At 47.6% G+C, this 21,255-nt stretch overlaps 1 protein-coding gene across 1 annotated transcript in view; it reads left to right on the top strand.

The window, feature by feature from the left end:
- Positions 1-446: 446 nt before the first annotated feature.
- Paxip1 (PAX interacting protein 1) overlaps positions 447-21,255 on the top strand; it is a 49,128-nt gene continuing 28,319 nt past the window's right edge. The window contains exons 1-6 of the mRNA XM_075955013.1: positions 447-669; positions 3,177-3,311; positions 8,057-8,100; positions 10,253-10,316; positions 17,747-17,860; positions 20,580-21,200. Of these exons, the coding sequence (XP_075811128.1) occupies positions 589-669; positions 3,177-3,311; positions 8,057-8,100; positions 10,253-10,316; positions 17,747-17,860; positions 20,580-21,200 (1,059 nt within the window). The 5' untranslated portion in view covers positions 447-588. The remainder of the gene's footprint in view (positions 670-3,176; positions 3,312-8,056; positions 8,101-10,252; positions 10,317-17,746; positions 17,861-20,579; positions 21,201-21,255) is intronic.

Here is a 21,255-nt window from a genome sequence, read left to right on the forward strand (position 1 = left end):
ACGAAAGAAACCGACCATTAGTCAGGGTCCGCCTGGCCCTAAGCTTGAACGTGCGCTTCCCAGCAGGAGTGGCGGCGACACCAGAGTCTCGCTCGGGGAGTTCGGCAAGTAGTCCTCCGCGAGGAGGCCCCGCCCCTTCGCGCATGCGCTGCCGGGTGGCCGCGCGGGGTGACGGGAGCCCCGCCCAGGCCCCGCCCCCTGACTGGTCCACCGCGGCTACGTAGGGGATACAGGCTTTCCATGTCCTCTGTTCTCGGTCTTGGGAACTTGGCAGGCGCGGGGTTGCCATGGGATGTGCGAAATAATACATCATATTGGCTCTGGGACCCGGGGCAGCCGTGGAAGAGGCGTTGTTCGGCGCACGGGAGTGGGCAGCGCCATGTGCTCCCCTGCCTGCCCGGTGCGGTGGTACGTGCCTCAGGGCGCGCGCTGCTCCCGCGCTCCGGGCCTCGGGCGGGCGGGGGCGCCGGTCGGAGTGCAGCGGCGGCTGCGGCCCGGGCTGTGCGGCCAAGCAGTTGGCGTCGCTGCGGGCGCTGGGCGCGGCGGGCCGGGTGACGCGGGGCCGGGCGCCGCCGCGCCGCCGCGATCATGTCGGAGCCGGCGCCCGAAGTTCCGGAGGATCTGTTTCGCGAGGTCAAGTACTACGCGGTGGGCGACATCGACCCGCAGGTACCGCCCGCGCGGGGCCCCTCCGTCGTGCCATCCCCTGTTTCGGCGCGCGCACGCCCTGCAGGACTCCAGGCCGGAGCCGCGGGGCACGCCGGGCCGCGAAGGGCCGCGGGAGGGGCCTCGCGAGCACCGACCCGGCACGGCCGCCGGCCGAGCATCTTGCGGGGCCCTGCTGAGAGCGTCCCTTGCCGAGGGGCCTGCCCTTTCGGCCCCTGATTTTCCCTAAGGTTGGATTGTACGGTAGGTTTGGAAGGTACCCTACCCACACGGTCACAGTGATTGGTGCGAGTAACCGTGGGTTTGGATCCATCCCCAGGACACTGCCTGTGGTTGTGGTATCTTCAGGACAGCGTCCCAGACATTATCTTTCCTCAAGTGTGCAAGTAGTTGTGTGGCCTTCGGTGTCTCGTGACGGGTCCTAAGGAAGGAATTGACTAAGAGCCACTGAACATGGCCTTCCAGAGGCTCGTACTTGTATCCTAGTAACAGGTCCGTTGGGTCTATTGTAGAGACTTCTGGCTGAGCCCAGAGTGATCAGGATGAGTGCTTGAACTGGCTTTTTCCAGTACTGATCACCCCACTACCCCACCTCTCTTTTCACCCTTTCTTATTTTTCATTGTGGGACTTTGGCTCTTACAAGGGACTCGGACTAAGTGTCACTTGAAACCAGGAACACACTGAACTGAGCTGTTTGCCCAACTATGTGTGAAATCTGAGTGTTTAAAAAATCTCCCTGGCATGCCCTTGTAATCTGAAATAGTGTGTTTTCGAAAAGGTTTAGAGCCCACTACCTCTTCCTTGAGTCTTGTGACACGGATTGAGGACGCTCACAGGTGGTGAGCACTCCAGCACAGGCCGGGCATTGGGCCTGGTACACAGTGTGCCACAGAAGAGTGTTCGTGCATGCTGCATCCTGTGAACAGGTGTAGGTGCTGTAGCTGCTGAGTGTTAGTTAACTAAGCAGATCCTGAGCACACCAAGTTGTTTCCCCAACATGGAATGTCTGTGCTAGGGATCGAAGGCATTTATATGTACTTGGCATGTGTCCTGATGGTCACTAGGCGGAGTTACGAGGTGGCTTCTGTGAGACAGAACTGATAATGTACAGTTTGGGAAGAAGGTTTGGTGTCTTCGGTATCTGAAAGATACAGTTCCCACAGTTTGATGGGATGGTTTTCACCGCAGGGAGCTGAAGAGCTAATAACAGGGAAAGGACAGCAAAGTAAGACTTGTTTCTGGAAATTTGTCACAAAAAGAAAGCAGTGGCACCTGGGAAGGACAAGGCCGGGGAGGGCTTGCTGTGTGCGTGTTCCTGAATGTAAAGCAAAGTTGGGGCAGGGAGAAAGTAAAGACACTTGGGTTCCAGGTAGGATGGCTTTGTGGCTGGTGACTGCCGATTTTCCTTGCTTCAGACACACTTACCCATTGCTCCCGTTCTTAAATGATAGACTGTCCCAGACACGGCTGCTTTGTCTCTTCCTTGACTCCGGCCTGCACTCCCCGTCAGGTTGCTCCCCCTGGTGCTACTGTTTGCTCCATGTGTCCTGGATGCTTTTGGCATCCAGGTGGCTGCCTGGATCCAGTGACTCTCAGAACTTTGATTCCCATCTGTTACGGCTGGTTAAGATCACTGGAGAGCCAGGCTCCTCTCTCGGTTTAACTGGAGGTCTCTCACTAGGTGTCACGTGGGACCAAAGAGTAGTGTGCCCACACCCACACCAAAGCCCAGCAGTGCCCTTTCTCTCTGCTTCCAATCAGTCACTCTGGAAGATGCCAGCATTTCCATCTTGGCTTTTCTGTTATGCTTGCATGCTGTTTAGTTACTGCCTGGTTAATTCTATCCTGTTTTCCTTCTGTTGCTTCTGACATTTCTTTAGTGACCTGCCTCTGACAGATGTGAGAATTTGTCACAGTTGTGTCTTCACAAGTCTGTCTGGGTACATGGCCAACCCATGTATTTCTATGTTGATGTCCTTTTATAAGATCTAGTGGTACCCTCTTCCTTTGTGATAGCCTTCCATGATTTAAGGAAGGTACATAGCACACAAGACTACACTGTCCATTGTGATCTGAACTCCCCTGCTGGGCCCTCCCTCAGTGTGTGCTTTTTGCCTGATGGGTACCCACAAGTCAGGATTCTCCTGGTGGGTCTCTGCCTCCAGAAGTTTGCTGACTGTGGTGAACTGCCAAGCCCCAGCCTTTGGGTTGGAGACCGAGAACAGGTTCTGTGGAACTCAGCAGGTGCTGTTGTGTCCTGGTGTAGCGGACGGCCAGGAGCTAGCGACTGCATCCCTGTGACTTGGACTGTGAATCAGGGCTGCCTGCATTTTATTGTCCAAAACCATTTCATTGTTTTTTTTTTTTCCATTCAGGAGAGAGCTTCTCTGTGGGGGACAGGGTGTGTTTTTATTAAATGTTTCTGTTATTGCTAATAATGACTTCTTTGATCAGGAAGGCAATACAATATTTTTTAAAATTAATTGTATTGTTTGTTTTCTTTTCTTAGGTTATTCAGCTTCTTAAAGCTGGGAAAGCCAAGGAAGTCTCCTACAATGCTCTGGCCTCTCACATCATTTCAGAGGATGGGGACAACCCTGAGGTGGGAGAAGCCAGGGAAGTTTTTGACTTGCCTGTTGTAAAGGTCAGTAGAAAGTCTGAGCCTCTGCTTGTGTCATGTGTCTCCACAGCAGTGGGGTGTCATCAGGTGAATGAAGCGCTGAAACTGTAGTCTCCTGCCTTAACTTGGGGACTTGTGGTTCCATGACTGGCCAGGTTGCTGTGGTGTAGGAGTACTCCCTTGCTCTCGCTTCCTCCCAGCTCTCCAGCTCAGGAAATCTGCCCTAGGAAGTGGCTTTGCTGCCTCGTCAGATAGGTGCTTTATATCTTAGGAAGGAATATTTGATTCCAGAAGCTTCTAAAAGCTGTCCTTTCCCTGGTGACCGGTATTCCTGATCTCCAACTGGATAGCTGAAGGGAGGAGACCTCTGCCCTGCTCACTGCCCTCATCTCCCATAAGGGTCAGTCTACTGGCTTTCCACCTGGTGGCCGTCTGGACTGCTCTTCATGACCTGTGGGCGCTTGTGTGTAGAATGTGGGGCTTTAGCTAGTGAGCATTTTGTTCACCTGCATCTTGTACTGTGGGGACTGGCAAATCAGGATGTGTGTGTAACGTGGGTTACCTCTGTGTGACACTTCAGTTTTGTTCCTTACCTGCTACCATTACCCCTCTTCATGCTGGTCAATACTTTACTTTCCCAAGCCAACAATTTAGTGGCCGTGGTTCTACAGTAGCAGTTAGGAGTGAGGTGAGTGAGTCAGATCAGGTGTTGAGGGGTGGCTGGCAGTGGGTGTGGTGCCCTCCCGGCATCATGTCTAGAAAATTTTGCAGGCTTGCCAACTTGTCTTTGAAAATGATCCTGAATGGTGGTCTGCCTCAGGAGTCACAGAGAGGTTCTTGACCCATATTGTCAGACAATTGCCACCTGAGAGGTTGTTTGTAGCAGTAAATACAGTGGTCACATCTGTGCGTTAGCATGCGTGCTTGCTCAGCCCCACTATGTCTCTGAAGATTGGTGCTCAGTGTGGTTCGTGGGCACTTCACCTGCTGCTTCTTGCTAAAGCTTGCCAGACATCTGGCTATGCGCCAGGGCAGGCTTCTTTGGTTTGCATCGCAGCCCCCCCTTTCTGTGAGCTCGCTTTCTGTTAGTCACTCTAGTAAAGTGGTTGTGTGTCTCATACGGATTTAGAGGGAAAGCCTTACCTTACAAACATGTGTTTGGGCCTAGGTCACTGTTGCCAGACCAAGTGATGAATCTTAACACAGTTGACCCCAAGACTTCCTTTGCAATAAATATTTGTGTTACCCCCTTAGTCTCTGAGATAAAATTCATGTGTAAGATAGCTTATCACATGATTTGATAATTAGAGCTGGGGAGATGAGTGACTCAGTGGGTAACAGAGCTTGCTTGCATCAGGACCTGGGTTCTGATCCATAGCATCCATGAAAACTATGCATGACCATGTATATCTGTGACCCCAGTACTAGGGGGGATGGAGACAGGAGGATTGCTGGGTTTTCTTGGTCACCAGCCAATTTCAAGTTTAGTGAGGAACTGTTCCAAGGACTAGGGCAGAGAGTGATAGAGAAGGAAGGCCATCTGATGTCCTCTGACCTCGGCATGTGTATGCACAGGTGCATCTCTCATACACAACACATGTACATTCGTACTTAGACTGCGGGTGTAGGTTGGTGGCAGGGCAGTGTTGAACATATATATGAAGCCCCAGGTTCTAACGTCAGTGCCAAGGGAAAAAACAAATATAGATTGTTGAAGCTGCTGACGTGTCAAGGGAAGATAGAAGGGAGATGAACAATAGGTAAATACTGGGGTACAAGCGTCTGATAAAAAGTAATGAAATTGCCAGATCCCACTGTCTACAGGATCAGTGAGCTATGGCCAGCAGGACAGACAGGTAGCTTTGTTCTGCAGGAGGAGTGTCCAGTTCAAAGATGACATTTCAGAATGGTGATTACAAAATTTTAGGCTGAGCCTGTGTACAGTGTGGCCGCTCCGTCTTTTAAGAACTGTCATGCTACCACTGTGGCAGACTGTACCCTGTTCCACTCTGCCTGCTTTGGCTGTAGTTCTTGAACAGGCGACTCCTGTCAGCGTCTCAGTCCACTTGTTCGTGGCAGTGCCTGCGCTAGCCAGCAGCTGCTAACCTGAGAGCCAACCTGCATGCAGTTGAGTCTTTGGGGGCACTTCCTGCCTTATTCTGAGTCTGAGCTGAGGCCTGTACTTAATCCCGTGCAGGTGCTGGAACGTGGATTTGGGTGGGAGTTGGGGTGGCTAAGACCTAGTTCCCGGGGCAGGCACCTTATTTGACCTACCTAGCCTTCTGTCTTAGTCACTTTTGCTGTGAAGAGACACTGATGAAGGCAGTCGTTCCTCTGGAGGCATGCTTATAGTCTGAGAGGTTTAGTCCATTGTCACCATGGCGGGGAGCGTGGTGACATGCAGGCAGGTGCTGGAGAAGTAACTGAAGGCTACATTCTGATCCTTATGAGAGAACTGGGCCTAACATGGGCTTTTGAAACCTCAGCACCCACCCACAGTGACACACTTCCTCTGACAAGGCCTCTCCTAATCCTTCTCAGATAGCGCCACTTGCTGATGACTAAAGATTCAAATATGTGAAATATGTGAGCATTATGGGGGCCTTTTTTTTGTTTTGTTTTGTTTTTTTTTTGAGACAGGGTTTCTCTGTAGCTTTGGAGCCTGTCCTGGAACTAGCTCTTGTAAACCAGACTGGCCTCAAACTCACAGAGATCTGCCCGCCTCTGCCTCCTGAGTGCTATGGGGCCATTCTTAATTCAAACCACCACAACCTGGATACTAACTTTTTAAAAAATTATATTATTTTATTTGTATGAGTGTTTTGTGTGCATGTGTCTATGTACCATGAATGTACCTGGTTCTTGTGGAGGCCAGATTAGGGCATTGAATTCCCAGGTACTAGAGTTATAGATGGTTATGAACCACCATATGGGTGCTGGGAATCAAACCTCGGTCTTGTGGGAGAGCAGCCAGTGCTCTTAACAGCTGAGCCATCTCTAGCCTCTTTCCATTCTACTTTACTAGTGGGCCCAGCTTTGAATTAATTACTCTGGTGCTTGGAGAGGTAACCTTTCTCTGCTTGGAATGAACTTGGAAGTGGCCTTTAAGTTGAGGAACCCTACTCAGCCTTTGTGAAGGCTTTCTAGGGCTATGAAGCTGGGTGGATGTTATGTAAAGGGGTTCATTTCCAAACCGGTGCTGTCTAAAGCTGCCTGAGAGCACTTTGGGTTCCCGTGGCCCCTTCCCACTGAGCAGAAGAAAAGTGCCACCATTGTTGTCCAGTCCAGACTTCCCATAGTACATTGTTGCAGGTTGTGACAGCTTTCTGGGTGCAGACTGATGACAGCCAGCAGTACTGTTTCAGGGAATACTCCTGTAAGCTCAGTTGTAGCTCCACAGGTTCTCATGCTTGCCTTCTGGGTGTCCCTGTTGGGAAGAAAGTTTGGTCATGAGAGGTGCTCTGGATTCGGAAGAGTCAGTCACAAAACTTGTTTTGTTTCCAAAATGATCTTGGTATATGATCTAGGCCTTGTCCTCTTACCTTGCCAAATCCATTGCAAGGGATACAGGTTTGCACCGCCATGCCTGGTCCAGTACAGGTCATTGATGTTGACTCAGTACCTAGATTTCATAGGAATTAGAATTATCAGAAAGTAGGCAGCAGTGTTGGCTAATGCAAGGAAATGGCAAGGGCTTTTGCCAGAGCACTGTACTATGCAGTAAGTCAGCTCATGTCTCTGGTGAAATTATCCCAGATACAGGCAATCTTCATTTTGTAAAATATTTACTATTCTTGTCATAGAGAACAGGCTTTAGCCAGGCATGGTGGATTAGGCCTGAAATTCTAGTATGGTCACAAATTCAAGACCAACCTTGGCTATATATCAAGTTTGAGTGCAGCCTGGGATTCATGAGACCCTCTCTCAAATCAAAAAAAGAAAAAAGAAAAAGGAAAAAAGAATTAACATGTGTTGAAAAAATGCCAGGTAGGGCACTCTCTGAGTTCACATCAGTGAGGTAGACCTGACTGCAGTGTATGCCTTACCAATCAGCAGAGCAGAGACTGCATTCTTCCTGTTCACTGTCTGCCCCGAGCCTCACACCATTCTGCACAGAATTGGAATGTATTTTGCTGACTACAGTGCTGCCTCAGTAATGAGCAATTGAGTATATATGATTTGTCTGTCCAAGCTTCTCGAAGTCAGCTGGCTAACGGGCACCATGGCTAGGCTTCCAGATTGTCATTTCTTGAAATAGAGTTATTAGAATAGTAACAGTTGATCTAATTTTTAAAATTGAATAGAAATACAAGGCAAGCTAATTTTCCAAGGATATAAAGTACCTGGAAGGCAGCTCTTAGTTCATCTTGTAGAGAATGCAAGTTTGGAATTCATAAGATTAGAAAAGGTTTGTCTTTAATGGTTTGTAAATATTGTGTATCCCTGGTTTTAAGTAAAACCAAAACCTTGTGAATTTAGTCTGTTCCCTGACTGGGCTGTGCTGGTGGGTGAGGTGGGCAGTAGTAAGGGTGTGTGGATCTAAACTTCTGTATCTGTCACAAGCCTAAGGAATGCAGTGGCTGCGTCATTCTGGGGCTGGGGTTTGTGGCCTGGGCACATGATCTTGGGTTGCTGCTCCCTGGTGGACATCTGTAGTGGGTCACAACAGAGCCATTTAATTTCCAGAAGCAACTACTAGTGAAGTCATACCATTTTGGTCACAGATTGTGAATGGTTTTTTATTTGTGTCATTTTTTTTTCTTTTTCAGCCTTCCTGGGTGACTCTGTCCGTGCAGTGTGGTGCTCTCCTGCCGTATCCTTTTCTACATCAAGGTTGGGGGATAGCTGTGGGTTTAAAATGCATTGAGTTAGTGGGCTCATGAGCGAGAGTCTGGGGATAACTGTGGGTTTAAGATACATCCAGTTAGTGGGCTCATGAATGGGACTGGCCGTTTCCTCTGCACCTCTGTCCCTGCTCTTTCCTATCCTGTATGAAATGGTATGTACCTGGTCCTCGTCATTACCTGCATCAAAAAGCAGTGATCAGCAGTTGTGCCGAGGACCCAGAGTTCTAGCTCTTTTCAGTCTTACAATGTCTATTTAGACAAAAAATAGTTTTAGAACTCGAAGTCAGGTGAGCAAATCATGTATGACTCGTAGAGAACACGAGAAGGAGGCTCCTGGTTTGATAAGTATTCCTCTTTTTAGTTAGTTAGATCCTATGACAGGTTTATTATTCTATACTCTCCACTCAACCCTTGCTTTGTATGTGAAAATAGAGTGGTGATAACCTTATTCTTTGGGGCTTGGAGCGGGGAGGTTGCAGCTCAGTTAATAAAGGGCTATCTTAATTTTAGGCCCTGGGCTCAGTCCCCAACATTGCATGATTTGGGCATGATGATGTATGCCCATAATCCCAGGACTCAGGAGGTGGAGGCAAGAGGATCAATAGTTAAAGGTTATCCTTAGCTTTATAAGAGAGTTTCAAGGCTAGCCTGAGTACATGAGACCCTGTGTGAAAACCAAAAGCGAACTCACTCTACTGTGTATAGTCTCCTCCTGACCTGTGTCAGCCACGTCGTATTTTTCCCTCATAACTGTCCAGGATCCTGTCTTGGTCTCAACTGGGATATTCCTCACCATTTCTGTTTCTTCCTGTTGGTCTAAAGGCTTCTGGTTTACTCTGTCAGGATAAAGCTTCACTGGAGAGGCAGTCCAAGCAGAGCTTGACTTTGGAAATAATTCCTGCCATCCAGGAAGCACACTAAAGTTCAGGCTGGGCACCTGGGGATGGGCACCATCATTCAGTCACTTCATTTTACGGCTGTGCCACACAGCAGAGGGACTCAGCCAAGACACTCCCCAGGGCCTCGGATGCTCAAACCTTCCTTTCTCAGCAGCTCTTCTTGGAGGATGCAGTTCTGGCTTAGAAATTCTCATTCTTCATTCCAAGTCCAAAGAGTGAAGGGGTTTTTTTTTTGTTTGTTTGTTTGTTTGTTTTTTATCTTTATAAGCCCAGGTTTCAAACAGACAAACCAATCTCAGGAAAGTGGATCCCTTTCTGGGATGGAGTCAAGTATTCTATCTGTGGTGTCTTTTCTGGACCTTTTCTCTTCACCAGTCTTCCTCAGGAAGGTTATTTAAGCTTTTGCCTATCCGTCCATAGAGAAACCTAGAGGACCAGAATGAGGGCTCAAGATCGGCTGATAGTCACTCAGATTTGTTGATGGCAAAGTAGAAAGGCCTTGACTGATAGATCAGAGGACCTTGTGCTGGAGTCTCCATTTATTATGGGCAGGAACGGCCCACATGTAGGGTTTGTCAGTGGATCTGTAAGGGATTAACAGCAATTGTGGTTTACTCTGTTCCTGACCCACCTATGTCAGTGGGTCCTTTCCGACGCTCCATTGTGTTGAAGACCGCGTGTCTCCAGGAGAACTGCTCTGTCAGCGCTTGATGGTCTCAGAAGTCAGATGAACGGTGCAGTCTACCTTAGAACGAGGCATGGTCTTGGGAATTGTATTCTAGGGCCCTGAGTTGTCCTGCCGGACTTTAGAGCACACAGTCTGTTCTAAAAGAGGAGCCCCGTGTGGGACAAGCACAGCCGTGGTGCTGCACGTTGCTTCTTAGGGTGTGTGTTTGTGTGTCTGATCCTGTGTATCTGCTTGGTGTGTAGTTAGACAGTGGTCAGGAATGTTTCCCATGGACACACTGTCCGTCTAGTGATGCTGTGGACAGAATATTGGATTTTGTGGCGTCCTTTGCTGACAGTGGCTCGCTTCCTCTCATGCTTCACTCTCATCTGCTCTGCAGTCTCTGGTCATCTTCAGCCTGTCTCACTTTCCAGATGCTCCTAGCGGGAGGGAGGTGGCAGCGCCTGCCCCAGAGGGCAGGCAGGGCTTGTGTTAGTGAAGTTCCAGCTGTGCTCATCTTACTTCATTGCAATCTTAATAACTGTCCGACAGAGTCAATGGTTTCTCTCCAGAGTCCTGTCAGATTTTTTTTGGACTCACTGCCTGCCTTTCTCAGGTAAGCATGGTTATTGTCTATGATGGTTCTGAGCGCTGGTGCGCTTGGACCTGTGACCTGTTTGTTAACCAGTTCCATAGAACCCTTGTGCTAAACTGACGATATTTGATAATCAACTTCTAGCACACTTATCATTGTCTAACCATAAAATATACATACATACGTAATTTAGAGAAATACAGATATTTAAACCTTGAATATAGAAAATAATTGAAATTAGATGACAAAAATTCACTTAGTTTTGTAGTCTTAAGGATTTTCATATAGATGAATAAGAAAACGATAGCAGAAACCTTAGCAGATGACTCTGAAGAGTGGATTCAGCTTATATTAGCCCATCAAGCCATTTGCTGTAGTTTTTAGTCAGGTGAACATTTTAATATTGAGATAAGAGTTTTGCTTATTATATTTGTGATGCATTTAGTCCCGGTGAGGATGCAGGGGATGTACTGCTCACTGAAGGCAAAGTCAGCGCAACTGTCTGAAAAGCTTTAACATTGAGAACTGCAATGCTCCAGTGTTGAGAGGCCTGGAATGAAGATGGCATGCGCATGTTATCTATGGGAGGGCAAAGTCAGAAACAGGTGACTGTGGGGAGGTGCGTAAGAACCCTAGCTCATAGCCTTACAGAACAGTTTAGAAAATTTAGGTTTATAGAAGTGCGTAAAGTTGGGACATGGTGCTAAGTGGAAAAACTGCATATAAAAGACACCCAGTGTTATGGCAACTAGGGAAGGCAGGAAGTGAAGGAACTGACTGGTGGTTAATTCTGGGTCCTGAGAGGTGGGTATTGTTTTAAAGTACATCCCTGGTAGTTGGGTCCTGTTCTGACCGCAGCTGACAGAGGCCTGCGCTCTAACATAGCACTAACTAAATCAGGGCTATACTCTGTATCAGCTGCCAAGATGAGTGCCTTAGGACGAGGTGCAGTTCACAGCGGCTCCACTGTCCGTCCGTGGGTGCCTGTGACGGCCTGAGGTCTGTGGGGCTGGCCTGTTCTCCCTTTCTTCAGGCGCCTGAGAAAGGAGCAGAGCAGGGTGCTTGTGAGCTGGGGAGGACTTGGCCTTTGTCTCCTCTTCCCTCAGCCTTGCCCAGGTTGGGAACCAGGGAGTGTTGGGTTTTTACCATTGTTAGGTTGTTGGCTAGACTTAACCTTTAACACATGATGTTGCCAGTCTGGTGACCCCTCCTTTGTCCAGGCAATGAGTAAGTAAGTTTATCTGGAGTTACTTGTTTTTTCCTGTCTTATAAAAATTCTAGAACTTCTGCGGATTATAAAGGCTCCTTTTTTGTTCTGCTGCACTGGTTTGATGCAGCCATTAAAGTCACACCTTTATTTCTTTGAACAGGAATTCGTTGAGATTTGTTTTTTTTTTTTGTTTTTTTTTTACTTTTTTTTTCCTCTTTAAATTTTACTTTGTTTTTTTAGTGCTTTCCCCCGTTTGTATATTTGTATATTTACATGAAAATAGTCTTAAATTTTGGCTAATGTACAAACTTGTAAATGCTGGGGGTTCTGGGTATGTGCAGCACCTACTGTTTTCTCTACAACCTCTGTGCTTTCCAGATTTACATTCAACATCAGAGAAATGGGAAGTGAAGCCATGTCACCATGTCTCCATCTCTGCATAGCGCCGTGTGCTTCACCTGCAGTGTGTGTCTCACTTCCTTACCCTGGCATCCATTGGGCTTCTGGGTTCCATAGGCTTTGCCTCTGCCAGAAGGGGTTCAGACTGTGAGAAGGGGGGGCCGGGCCAGGCTGAGTCGGGGGTGGGGAGGACAGAGATGTGAGCCAAAAGTATGCTAATTAATATAAGATGATTATAGGTCCTCTTTTGTTTTTTGTTTTTTTTCAGACAGGTTTTCTCAGTGTAGCCCTGGCTGTCCTAGAACTCCCTCTGTAGACCAGGCTGGCCTCGAACTCAGATTGACTGGCCTCTGCCTTCTGAGTGCTGGAATTCAAGGCGTGCACCACCACCGTCTGGCTGATGAGTTTTAAGTGAACTAGTTAGATTGTTATTAAATATTAGCCTGAGCTTAGTGTGAGGAACACACTTGTAGTCTTAGACCAGTAGCTACCGGATAGTGATGGTAGGAGGCATGTAACACATCAGAGGGGTTATAGCACACCTGCCATGCTTGTATGGGAGGTGAAGAAGACAGAGGGCCAGGCGTGACTGTGCTGTGGAAAGGAGGGTGTTGGTGGCTCGGGGGGTGGCACACTGACAGAGTGTGACCTGAGTAGGCTTGAGTGGAGCGGGTTGAAGGAAGATAGGACTGGGCCCAGAAGGCCTTTAAGCCATGTTGGTATGCCTGGTGCCTAGGGAAGGCAGGGCTGGCTGGGCAGGGGAGGTCAGGGAAGACCATGTGGTAGGATAGCTCCTTGAGTTTGGGCTTGGGCAAGAAGCCCCTACTGTTTGCGCTACATATTTAATTTTGGATTATAAACATTTACATTAGAAACTGGAAAATGAGATTAAAGATCAGCACTGGGGAATTTTGTCCAGGAGCTGTGGGCGTGATGGGGGTCAGGGTGGACATTAGAATTTTACACCAGAGGAGAACAGAGGTGGAGATGGAGACTGGGGTGGAGCATGGATCCTAGCAGTGACAGGTCAAGGACTTGGGCATGCTGATGGCAAATCAGGTAGCGTTGGTGTATAAGGGATGAGGGTACAGTGGTGTGCAGTGGGACTCGGCATCAATGAGCGGTTCACATAGAGCAACTTGGAGGACACGTGGCATGATTGGAGTTCTTCAGCATAGCGGGGAGGCTGCAGGGACCTGAGAGACCCTTGCGTAAGGCATGCAGTTACAGGGATTGAATTTACTTGGAAAGGGTATTGGATAGGCAAGGTACTGGTTAGGAGCAGACAAAAGTTGGATTGTATGCTACTGTTGTAGTTTGTATTCCTGGGAACAGCTGTTCTCTGGGCAAAGGATCAGCATGAGTTTGTAATGGTTATGTGTGGTTGGTTGTGTCTGCTCCTTTGGTCTAGTTGTGTGGTTCAGAATCAGGAGAAGAGAAAAGATGACAAGTGAAACCAGGCGATGAAAGCTCAGGAGCTACACAGGCCTCTAAGTGGTCTTGGAATCTGGGCTGCAGACACCTCGGGTGGTCAGCCTGGGGAACGGGAGGATACCCATGAAAAAGTAAGGAGGCGAGGGGCTTAGTGTCCAGACACTAAGAGGTGGATGGTGTCAATTGTGGGGCTCAAAAGGCAGAGTTTTTTCTGGGGACTAATATGTATTTTCCAGGTCATGACAGGGTTATGCATCCTTCAGCAAGTTCATTGAGTAGGAAAATCCAAATTTAGAAGCATTAGATCTTTGTGGATCTCTTAATGCATACATAGATCTGCCACAGTATGTACTGGGAGGTAAAAGCACCTTTCTCTCTCTCTCTCTCTCTCTCTCTCTCTCTCTCTCTCTCTCTCTCTCTCTCTCTTCTTTCTTTCTTTCTTTCTGACAGAGTTTTTCCATATAGTCCTGGAATTCACTGTATAAATCAGGCTGGCCTCGAACTCTCAGAGATTCCAACACCACTCCTGACACCAGCACTTCTTTAAAAAAGGGAGGGCTGTCTAGCTTATTTGAAGAAACCCTGCAACTGTCGGCATAAGTGTACACCGGTAGCACTAATGTTTTATGATTGCTAAAAATGTTAATTTGCTTTAAGCTGTGTTAACAAATATGTACAATGGGAAGCTCAGGGGCTTGGGGTACACATTAATTACAGTGTAACTCGTCCCTCGGGAGACGAACAGGTTGCACATAGCCAGACACATGGAGGAAGACAGTGCTCTGTAACACACAGTGCAGGTAGGGACAACACAATAGCTGTCCTCATGATTAGGCTCTGTCCTGCATGGGGACTCCACAAGGCTGTCACCCCGTCACCAATAACTGTATGAGCCCATGTACATACACCCAGGCTTGGCCACCTGAGCCAAGGCCTGCTTGGTTCCATGGGTTTCTGTCTTGTTGCGGTGTTAGGGAAGAGCTAACATTTCTTTCTGTATTCTTCCAGGGATAGGGGGAAGAGGCCTCCTGCCCACAGAAATATCTCCTTGGTGCTGGTATTATTGCAGGCAGACAGCTCTGTAGTGTGGAGAGGAAGTCAGGAATTTGAAGGCCAGTGCAGCTCAGATCGAGTAGTCTGCAAATATAACAGTTCCTTGTCAATCACATTTCTTGACTGTACTGGGCCCTGTGAGAGGTAGCAGATCAACTCAGGGCTCACACCATATGGGGACCTTAGTCTTTAGTAAGCAGCGTTAGCTGGCTGAGGAGGAGACCATGGAAGCTGGGTTCATGGGCTTTCTTTCTTGTGTGTGGAGACTAGAAGGGAAGACTGACACTCTGTCTTTCTCTCTCTCACTGTTTGAGACAGAGTCCAAACATATATTCCCATTTAACCTCAAGTTTTCTGTGTAGCTAAGTGTCATGGTTTGAATGAGAATGACCTTCGTAGGCTCATATATTTGAATATTTGGTCCTCAGTTGGTGGAACTGTTGGGAAAGATAGGAGGTGTGGCCTTTTTTGGAGGAGGTGTGTTACAGGGGATGGGCTATAAGGTTGCAGAAGCCCACACCAGGTCCAGTCTCTTTTTGTCTTGTGCTTGTGGATCAGACGTTCAGCTGCTGCTCCAGTGTCATGTCTGCCTGCCTGCTGCCGTGCTCGCCACCATGGTAGTCATGGATTAACCCTCTGAAAGTGTGAGCAAGTTCCCAGTTCAGTGCTGCCTCGGTCATGGTGTCTCCACAGCTGTAGAAAAGTAAGACACTAAGAATGGCCTGGAATTTCTGTCTCCATTTCCCGGATGCGGGGGTTGCAGGCATGCACCACCATGCCTAGCTGAGAGGATCGCCAGTTGGTGTAGTAGGGGATCAAATCTTTTTGGGAGTCAGGGAATTCTACATTGGGAGGACAAAGGGACGAGAAGGCAGGTTGTTGAGGACTGATAGCAGGAGGAGGACTTGGCACATGGCTGGTTTAGTGTGTTGACAGTGGCATTTAGGTGTGATTGGCCAGGAGCCAGGCAGGCTAAGCTGCCTTGGTCTCATGCTGTAGAACTGGGATTCAACCTGACACTGGGAGAGGCAATAGAGCATTGGAGCCAACACGCCTTTAGAAGGATGGCTTTTAAAAAAGTACTTTTCCCAACTTAAAGGGATTGCTTTGCAAAATTTGGAGATTGCAGAAAAGTATAAGAGTGAAAATAAAAGTACCCCACATCCTTTGAGCAGGAGGCAGCGGTCGCTGGTGTGCAGTGTGGAGCTCAGACTCAACTGCTGCAGAGGTCTGTGCTGCTGTGGGTGTAGTACACTCGGAGTTGATGGACTGCTTGTCAGAGATAGTGATCCAGTTCTCCTGGGGCTCCCCTGCCTGCTATTCTTCTCATAGTAGCATAATGCACCTTGCCTAGTGAGGTGTGTGCCTGAGCCAGGACGTGCACAGTGAAGGTCAGTTACTGTGGCCGGTTAAAGAATTCGGTCCTTTCTGACGTGGCCTCTCAAGTGGTAAAGCTGCATCTAGATTAGGTCTTACACTCATTTTAACTAAAAATTGGATAGTGAGTCATTGGATCAGTCTTTTGTCAGATAATTAAACCTCATTCTGCCAGTGCTTCAGGAAACCACTGTAGAATAGCCTGGTCAGGTACTGATTTGAAAATGACTTTAGAAAGTTTGCGTGCAGTCAGAGTAGTGTGGAATACAGAATAGCCTCTAGGAGTGACTGAACAAGGTTGGATCCATAGGGACTACATGCTGGCATTAAGGAGTCAGCTGTTGCGGGCAGTGGTGGCGCACACCTTTAATCCCAGCACTTGGGAGGCAGAGGCAATCGGATCTCTGAGTTCAAGACCAGCCTGGTCTACAAGAGCTAGTTCAGGACAGCTACAGTTGTTACACAGAGAAACCCTGTCTTGAAAAAACAAACAAACAAAAAGCTGTTTATCCATACTGTAAGCAAATGTGGAGACAAAGTCAGACTTCTTTAACGCCCATAGTCTTCTGCTTAGAATATGGTTTATCCAGAAAAGATTCCTGTGTCTGTGTGTTTACCTTAAGGTGAATGCTGCGTTACATTTCTTACGTGTTCCTTTTGACTGTTCAGGTTAAATTTTATCCTTTCAGAGTTAGCTTGCCCTTTCCCAGAGGTCTGGTAGTATGTGTGCTGTTGGACCTGGGCTGACACACTGGGGTGTCAGGTGCCAGTGTCACAGTTCCCAATTGTCCCTGGGGCTGGTGGCAAGTCCTGTGTGCCACAGTCATAGTCAGGTTAGTTTAAGAAGCATGTGACAGTTTCTGGAAGATAGAGGGCAGGCAACAGTGACAGCAGGGCGGGGTCTAGAGTCTGTTAATCTCTGAAGCGGAAGGACCAGGGCTTCTAGACCTGCTTTGGGCTTTTCCCATAGAATGTTTGTTTTCTCTGGCTTTCCACTCACTTTATTTTTATCTTGTAGCTTATCCTTGTCATAATTAGTATTTGTTGCTAATTTTGAAGAAGTCCTTTGTAATTATGATTCAGAAGTTTTAGGATTAATTTGGGGGGGGGATCAAGTGTTCAAGGACAGTTTTGTGAAGTTGATTCTCTTGCTTTTATGTGGGTTCCTGGGATTGACTGACGTCATCAGGCTTGCATGACAAGTGCTTTATCCATTAAGCCATCTCACTGGCCTCTGTAAATATAATTTTGATATTTGAACATTTTTAGAAATGATGGCAAATGGAATCTTTCTGCCCTTTTTGGTTTTTTTTTTGTTTGTTTTGTTTTGTTTTTTTTGTTTTTTGTTTATGTTTTGGGGGGTATCATTTTTGTTATAGACCAAAATCTTCTATTCTGCTTTTGGGATGCAGATGGAATTTTAAAAAGATTTATTTATTTTTATTTTATATGTATGGTTGTTTTGCCTGCATGTGTGTCTGTCTGCACCACATGTGTGCAGTGCCTAGGGAGACTAGAAAAGGGTGTTGGAGTCCCTGAAACTGGAGTTGCAGATGGTTTGAGCCTCCATGTGGGTGCTGGGAATTGAACCCTGGTCCATTAGAAGAGCAGTCGTTGTTCTTAACTAATGAAAATCTCTCTAGCTATGGATGGGAAGTTTTAAATTTTACTTTGTGGTACTTGGGATCTAACCCAAGGCCTTGTATATGCAAGATAAGCTCTACCACCCAGCTACCTCCCCAGCCCAGGATGCCACTAAGTTTTGCTCAGTTGGTGACATGGCAAAAGGCTTCTTATCTGGGGAGCTGCTGAGAGTAACAGAATGGCTGAATGCTGCTCTAACTTTTCTTACCAGCATCCTTTGGGCAGCTGAGGGAGAGCACCAGTGAGCGCATTGTATGGACACTGCCGTGTAATAAAGTGGAAATGGAAATGTGGTTGAATGTGTGATGAAGTTGTGTTTCTCATTCTTTGCCAGGTGTCGTCTGAGGACAGAAGTGCCCTGTGGGCCTTGGTTACGTTCCACGGGGGCCACTGCCAGCTGAACCTCAACAAGAAGTGCACACATTTGATTGTTCCAGAGCCCAAGGGGGTAAGCACTTTGATGCACCATCCTCTTCTATACATAAGAATCAAAGGTGTTTTCAGAGCTCTGTGCAGTGATTAGATTCTGTTTGCAAAACTGCTTATATTAGTATCTGTCATAAAAGGTCTGTTATCAGTTATGAGTTTAAGAGGAAATACATGAGTAGGGTGGGTTTGTCAAATATCAAGTCTTTGAATTTCAGCCTGTAATATTTATTTACTACGCATCGATTATCTGGAGGCTGGAGATATGGTTCAGTTGTTAATAAGCACACTTAACGGTTCTTCCAGAGGACCTGGGTTTGGGCGTTGGGTCCCAACAGCACGCCGGACAGTCCGCAGGAGATTCATGTGTTGATGCTGATGTAGCATAGTCTGCCCTGGCCTGTGATGCTTGCTTGCCTCACATGCTTGGGGTCCTTAGTTCCGTCCTCTGCAGTGGAGAGGAAAATAATAAAAAACAAAGGTACTAACATGCTAGCGTGCATATTGGCAGAGAACACTTACAGGTGGGTGAGGGATGAAGGATTTGGCATCTGCTCCTGGGGCAGTGCAGTGCTGTTTGCCCTCCTGATGTGCATATATGCATAGAGGAGCAGTTAAAACCAACTCCCTTTGTTAGCTGTGGCCTTTTGACTTTGTGATCCCAGCTCTGCTCATTTTCCTTTGCTTAGCTGTTATTTTCTTTGTTTGTTTGAGGCAGGGTCTCACTATGTAGCCTTAGCTGGTCTAGAACTATTACTGTGAAAAACTTTTCTTTCTATGAAAGGTAACTGACCCACCAAGGACCCATATTGCATAAATCTCCTCAAACTTGTATGTAATGGAATTTAACACCCCCCCCCCCCCCCCCCGTAGCTCTGGCTGTCCTAGAACTCACTGTGTAGATCAGGCTGACCCCAAACTCTCCAAACTCTCAAACTCAGAGATCTACCTGCATCTACCTCCCTAGTGCTGGGATTTACCTGACTAGGAAGTCAAATCTTTTAATCCTACTATAAAACTTGTTTACACAAAATCCCTGCTGCATTTTCAGCATTTGATGCACTGAAGGGGCCCATCCTCTGTCCCCTTTCTTTCATTTCCTTTGAGCTACTTTCCAAAGTAGTCAGTTGGGGGTAGACTTTGAGGTTAAACCTCAGCCAGTAAGGACTAACCTGTTTCACAGAGCCTGGCCTTCTCAAGGCCTGAAAGCATTCTTCTGTCTTCCTAGCCTGGTTCAGTCCTTGTTCCAATATAGACTGCAGCTGTGGCTGTGTGGTCTGTGTAAGGAGGTAGGCATTAATTAGTTTTGGTGCTGTGTGTTGGCCAGAGAGGAGAAAATGGGTGTAATTTGACTGAATAGTACTTACACACTCTTGTTTTTAAGGCCACTTATATTTTATTATTTTTGATCCTTCAGGAGGCTTCACGGGAGGCAGACATTCTCCTTCCGTTTCTCACTGACCGTGCTCTGCCTGTCTGCCCGCCTCACTAGGTAGTCACCACACCTGTGTTCCCGTCACAGCCTACCTGGGAGGCCTTCCCCAGGCCTGCTCCTGTCAGTTCTTCACTATCATACCCAAGTTGCAAGAAAAGACTCTTGGCAAAAGCAGCGCAAGGGAGAAGCTGCATCCTGGCAGGGAAGGCACAGTGACAGGAGCTGTAGGGCGATAGTCACATGTCCACAGTCAGAAGAAGAGAGCAGCTTGCCGTCCCCTCACACTGTCTAGGAGCCTCTGTTCTGACGTCATCCTGCCCATAATTAAGGGGGCTGGAGAGATGGCTCAGAGGTTAAGAGTATTGCCTACTCTTCCAAAGGTCCTGAGTTCAATTCCCAGCAACCATATGGTGGCTCACAACCACCTGTAATGAGATCTGGTGCCCTCTTCTGGCCTTCAGGCATACATGCAGACAGAACACTGTATACATAATAAATAAATAAATCTTTAAAAAAAATAAATATAATAAAGATAATCTCCCACAGAGGTGCGCAGTGGCCTGCCTCCTAATTGCCAAATCGGCAGTTAGTACTAACATTATACCTTGTCACCTAGTTCTGGTTTTAAGTTTTATTCTTACTGTATGTTTAACTTGTGTTTTGTGGGGGTAGAGACATACCCCTGTGACCATTCTTACTGTATTGACTTGAAGGTACTTGCCCAAAATTCCCTTAGTGAATGTCATCCTGTTTTGGATAGCCATCTTTATAAATAGCATTAGTGTATATAAACAGATCTCAAGTCTTCACTGTATCATTTTCCAGAAGATTTCTAGTTCTCTGTATGGACTTAAGATATTACCTATAGAGTTCATTTCAACCAAGTCTTTTTTTTTTTTTAAAGATTTATTTATTTATTATGTATACAACATTCCTTCCATGTATGTTTGTATGCCAGAAGAGGGAACCGGATCTCATTATAGATGGCTGTGAGCCACCATGTGGTTGCTGGGAATTGAACTCAGGACATCTGGAAGAGCAATCAGTGCTCTTAACCTCTGAGCCATCTCTCCAGCCCCCTCAACCAAGTCTTGTAAGCTTCCTGCTGCAGTCACAGCCCTTTCCTTCCCATGGTGCCTCCAACAGCTCTAGCTCACAGGTACAGGCATGGATTTTGCCTCTGGGTAGCATGGCAGGGACATCACCAGCTCTGTATCCCTAGCCCACTTTAAACTGCCTCCTCAAATGCATGATTCTAGGATAAGAGGAAACAACGTCATTGAGTGTGTTTATGCTTCATGTCTAGGAGAAGTACGAGCGTGCTGTCAAGAGAGGAAGTATTAAGATTGTCACCCCTGACTGGGTCCTGGACTGCGTGTCTGAGAAGAGCAGGAAGGATGAAGCCTTTTACCACCCGCGCCTGATCATCTATGAGGAGGAGGAAGAGGAGGAAGAGGAGGGAGACAACGAGGAGCCAGACTCTCAGAACGAGGGCAGCACTGAGAAGTCGAGTGCAGCCAGCTCTCCAGAAGCCTCTCCTCCTGACCAGCCGTTCTCGCCCAAGCCCAGAGCTGAGGTGTCCAAAGGGGAGTTGATGTTTGATGACTCTTCTGATTCATCCCCCGAAAAGCAGGAGCGGAGCTTGAACTGGGCCCCGGCTGAAGCCCCTCCACTAACCACGGCTCAGCGCAGACTGCCTCAGGGAAAAGGGCCGGGACTTATTAACCTGTGTGCCAATGTCCCACCAGTCCCCGGGGACATCCTGCCTCCTGACATGCGGGGTAATTTAATGGCTGCTGGACAAAACCTCCAGAGTTCTGAGCGATCAGAAATGCTTGGGACCTGGAGCCCGGCCGTCCGGACGTTGCGAAACATCACAAACAACGCTGACATCCAGCAGATCAGCCGGCCATCCAATGTTGCGCACGTAAGTTTCAGGAAGCTGAAGGCTGCATTCAGGAGTGGGGTTTCGTGACTTTCTT

This window comes from Microtus pennsylvanicus, chromosome 21 (assembly GCF_037038515.1).
Source record: "Microtus pennsylvanicus isolate mMicPen1 chromosome 21, mMicPen1.hap1, whole genome shotgun sequence".
Taxonomy (NCBI): Eukaryota; Metazoa; Chordata; class Mammalia; order Rodentia; family Cricetidae; genus Microtus; species Microtus pennsylvanicus.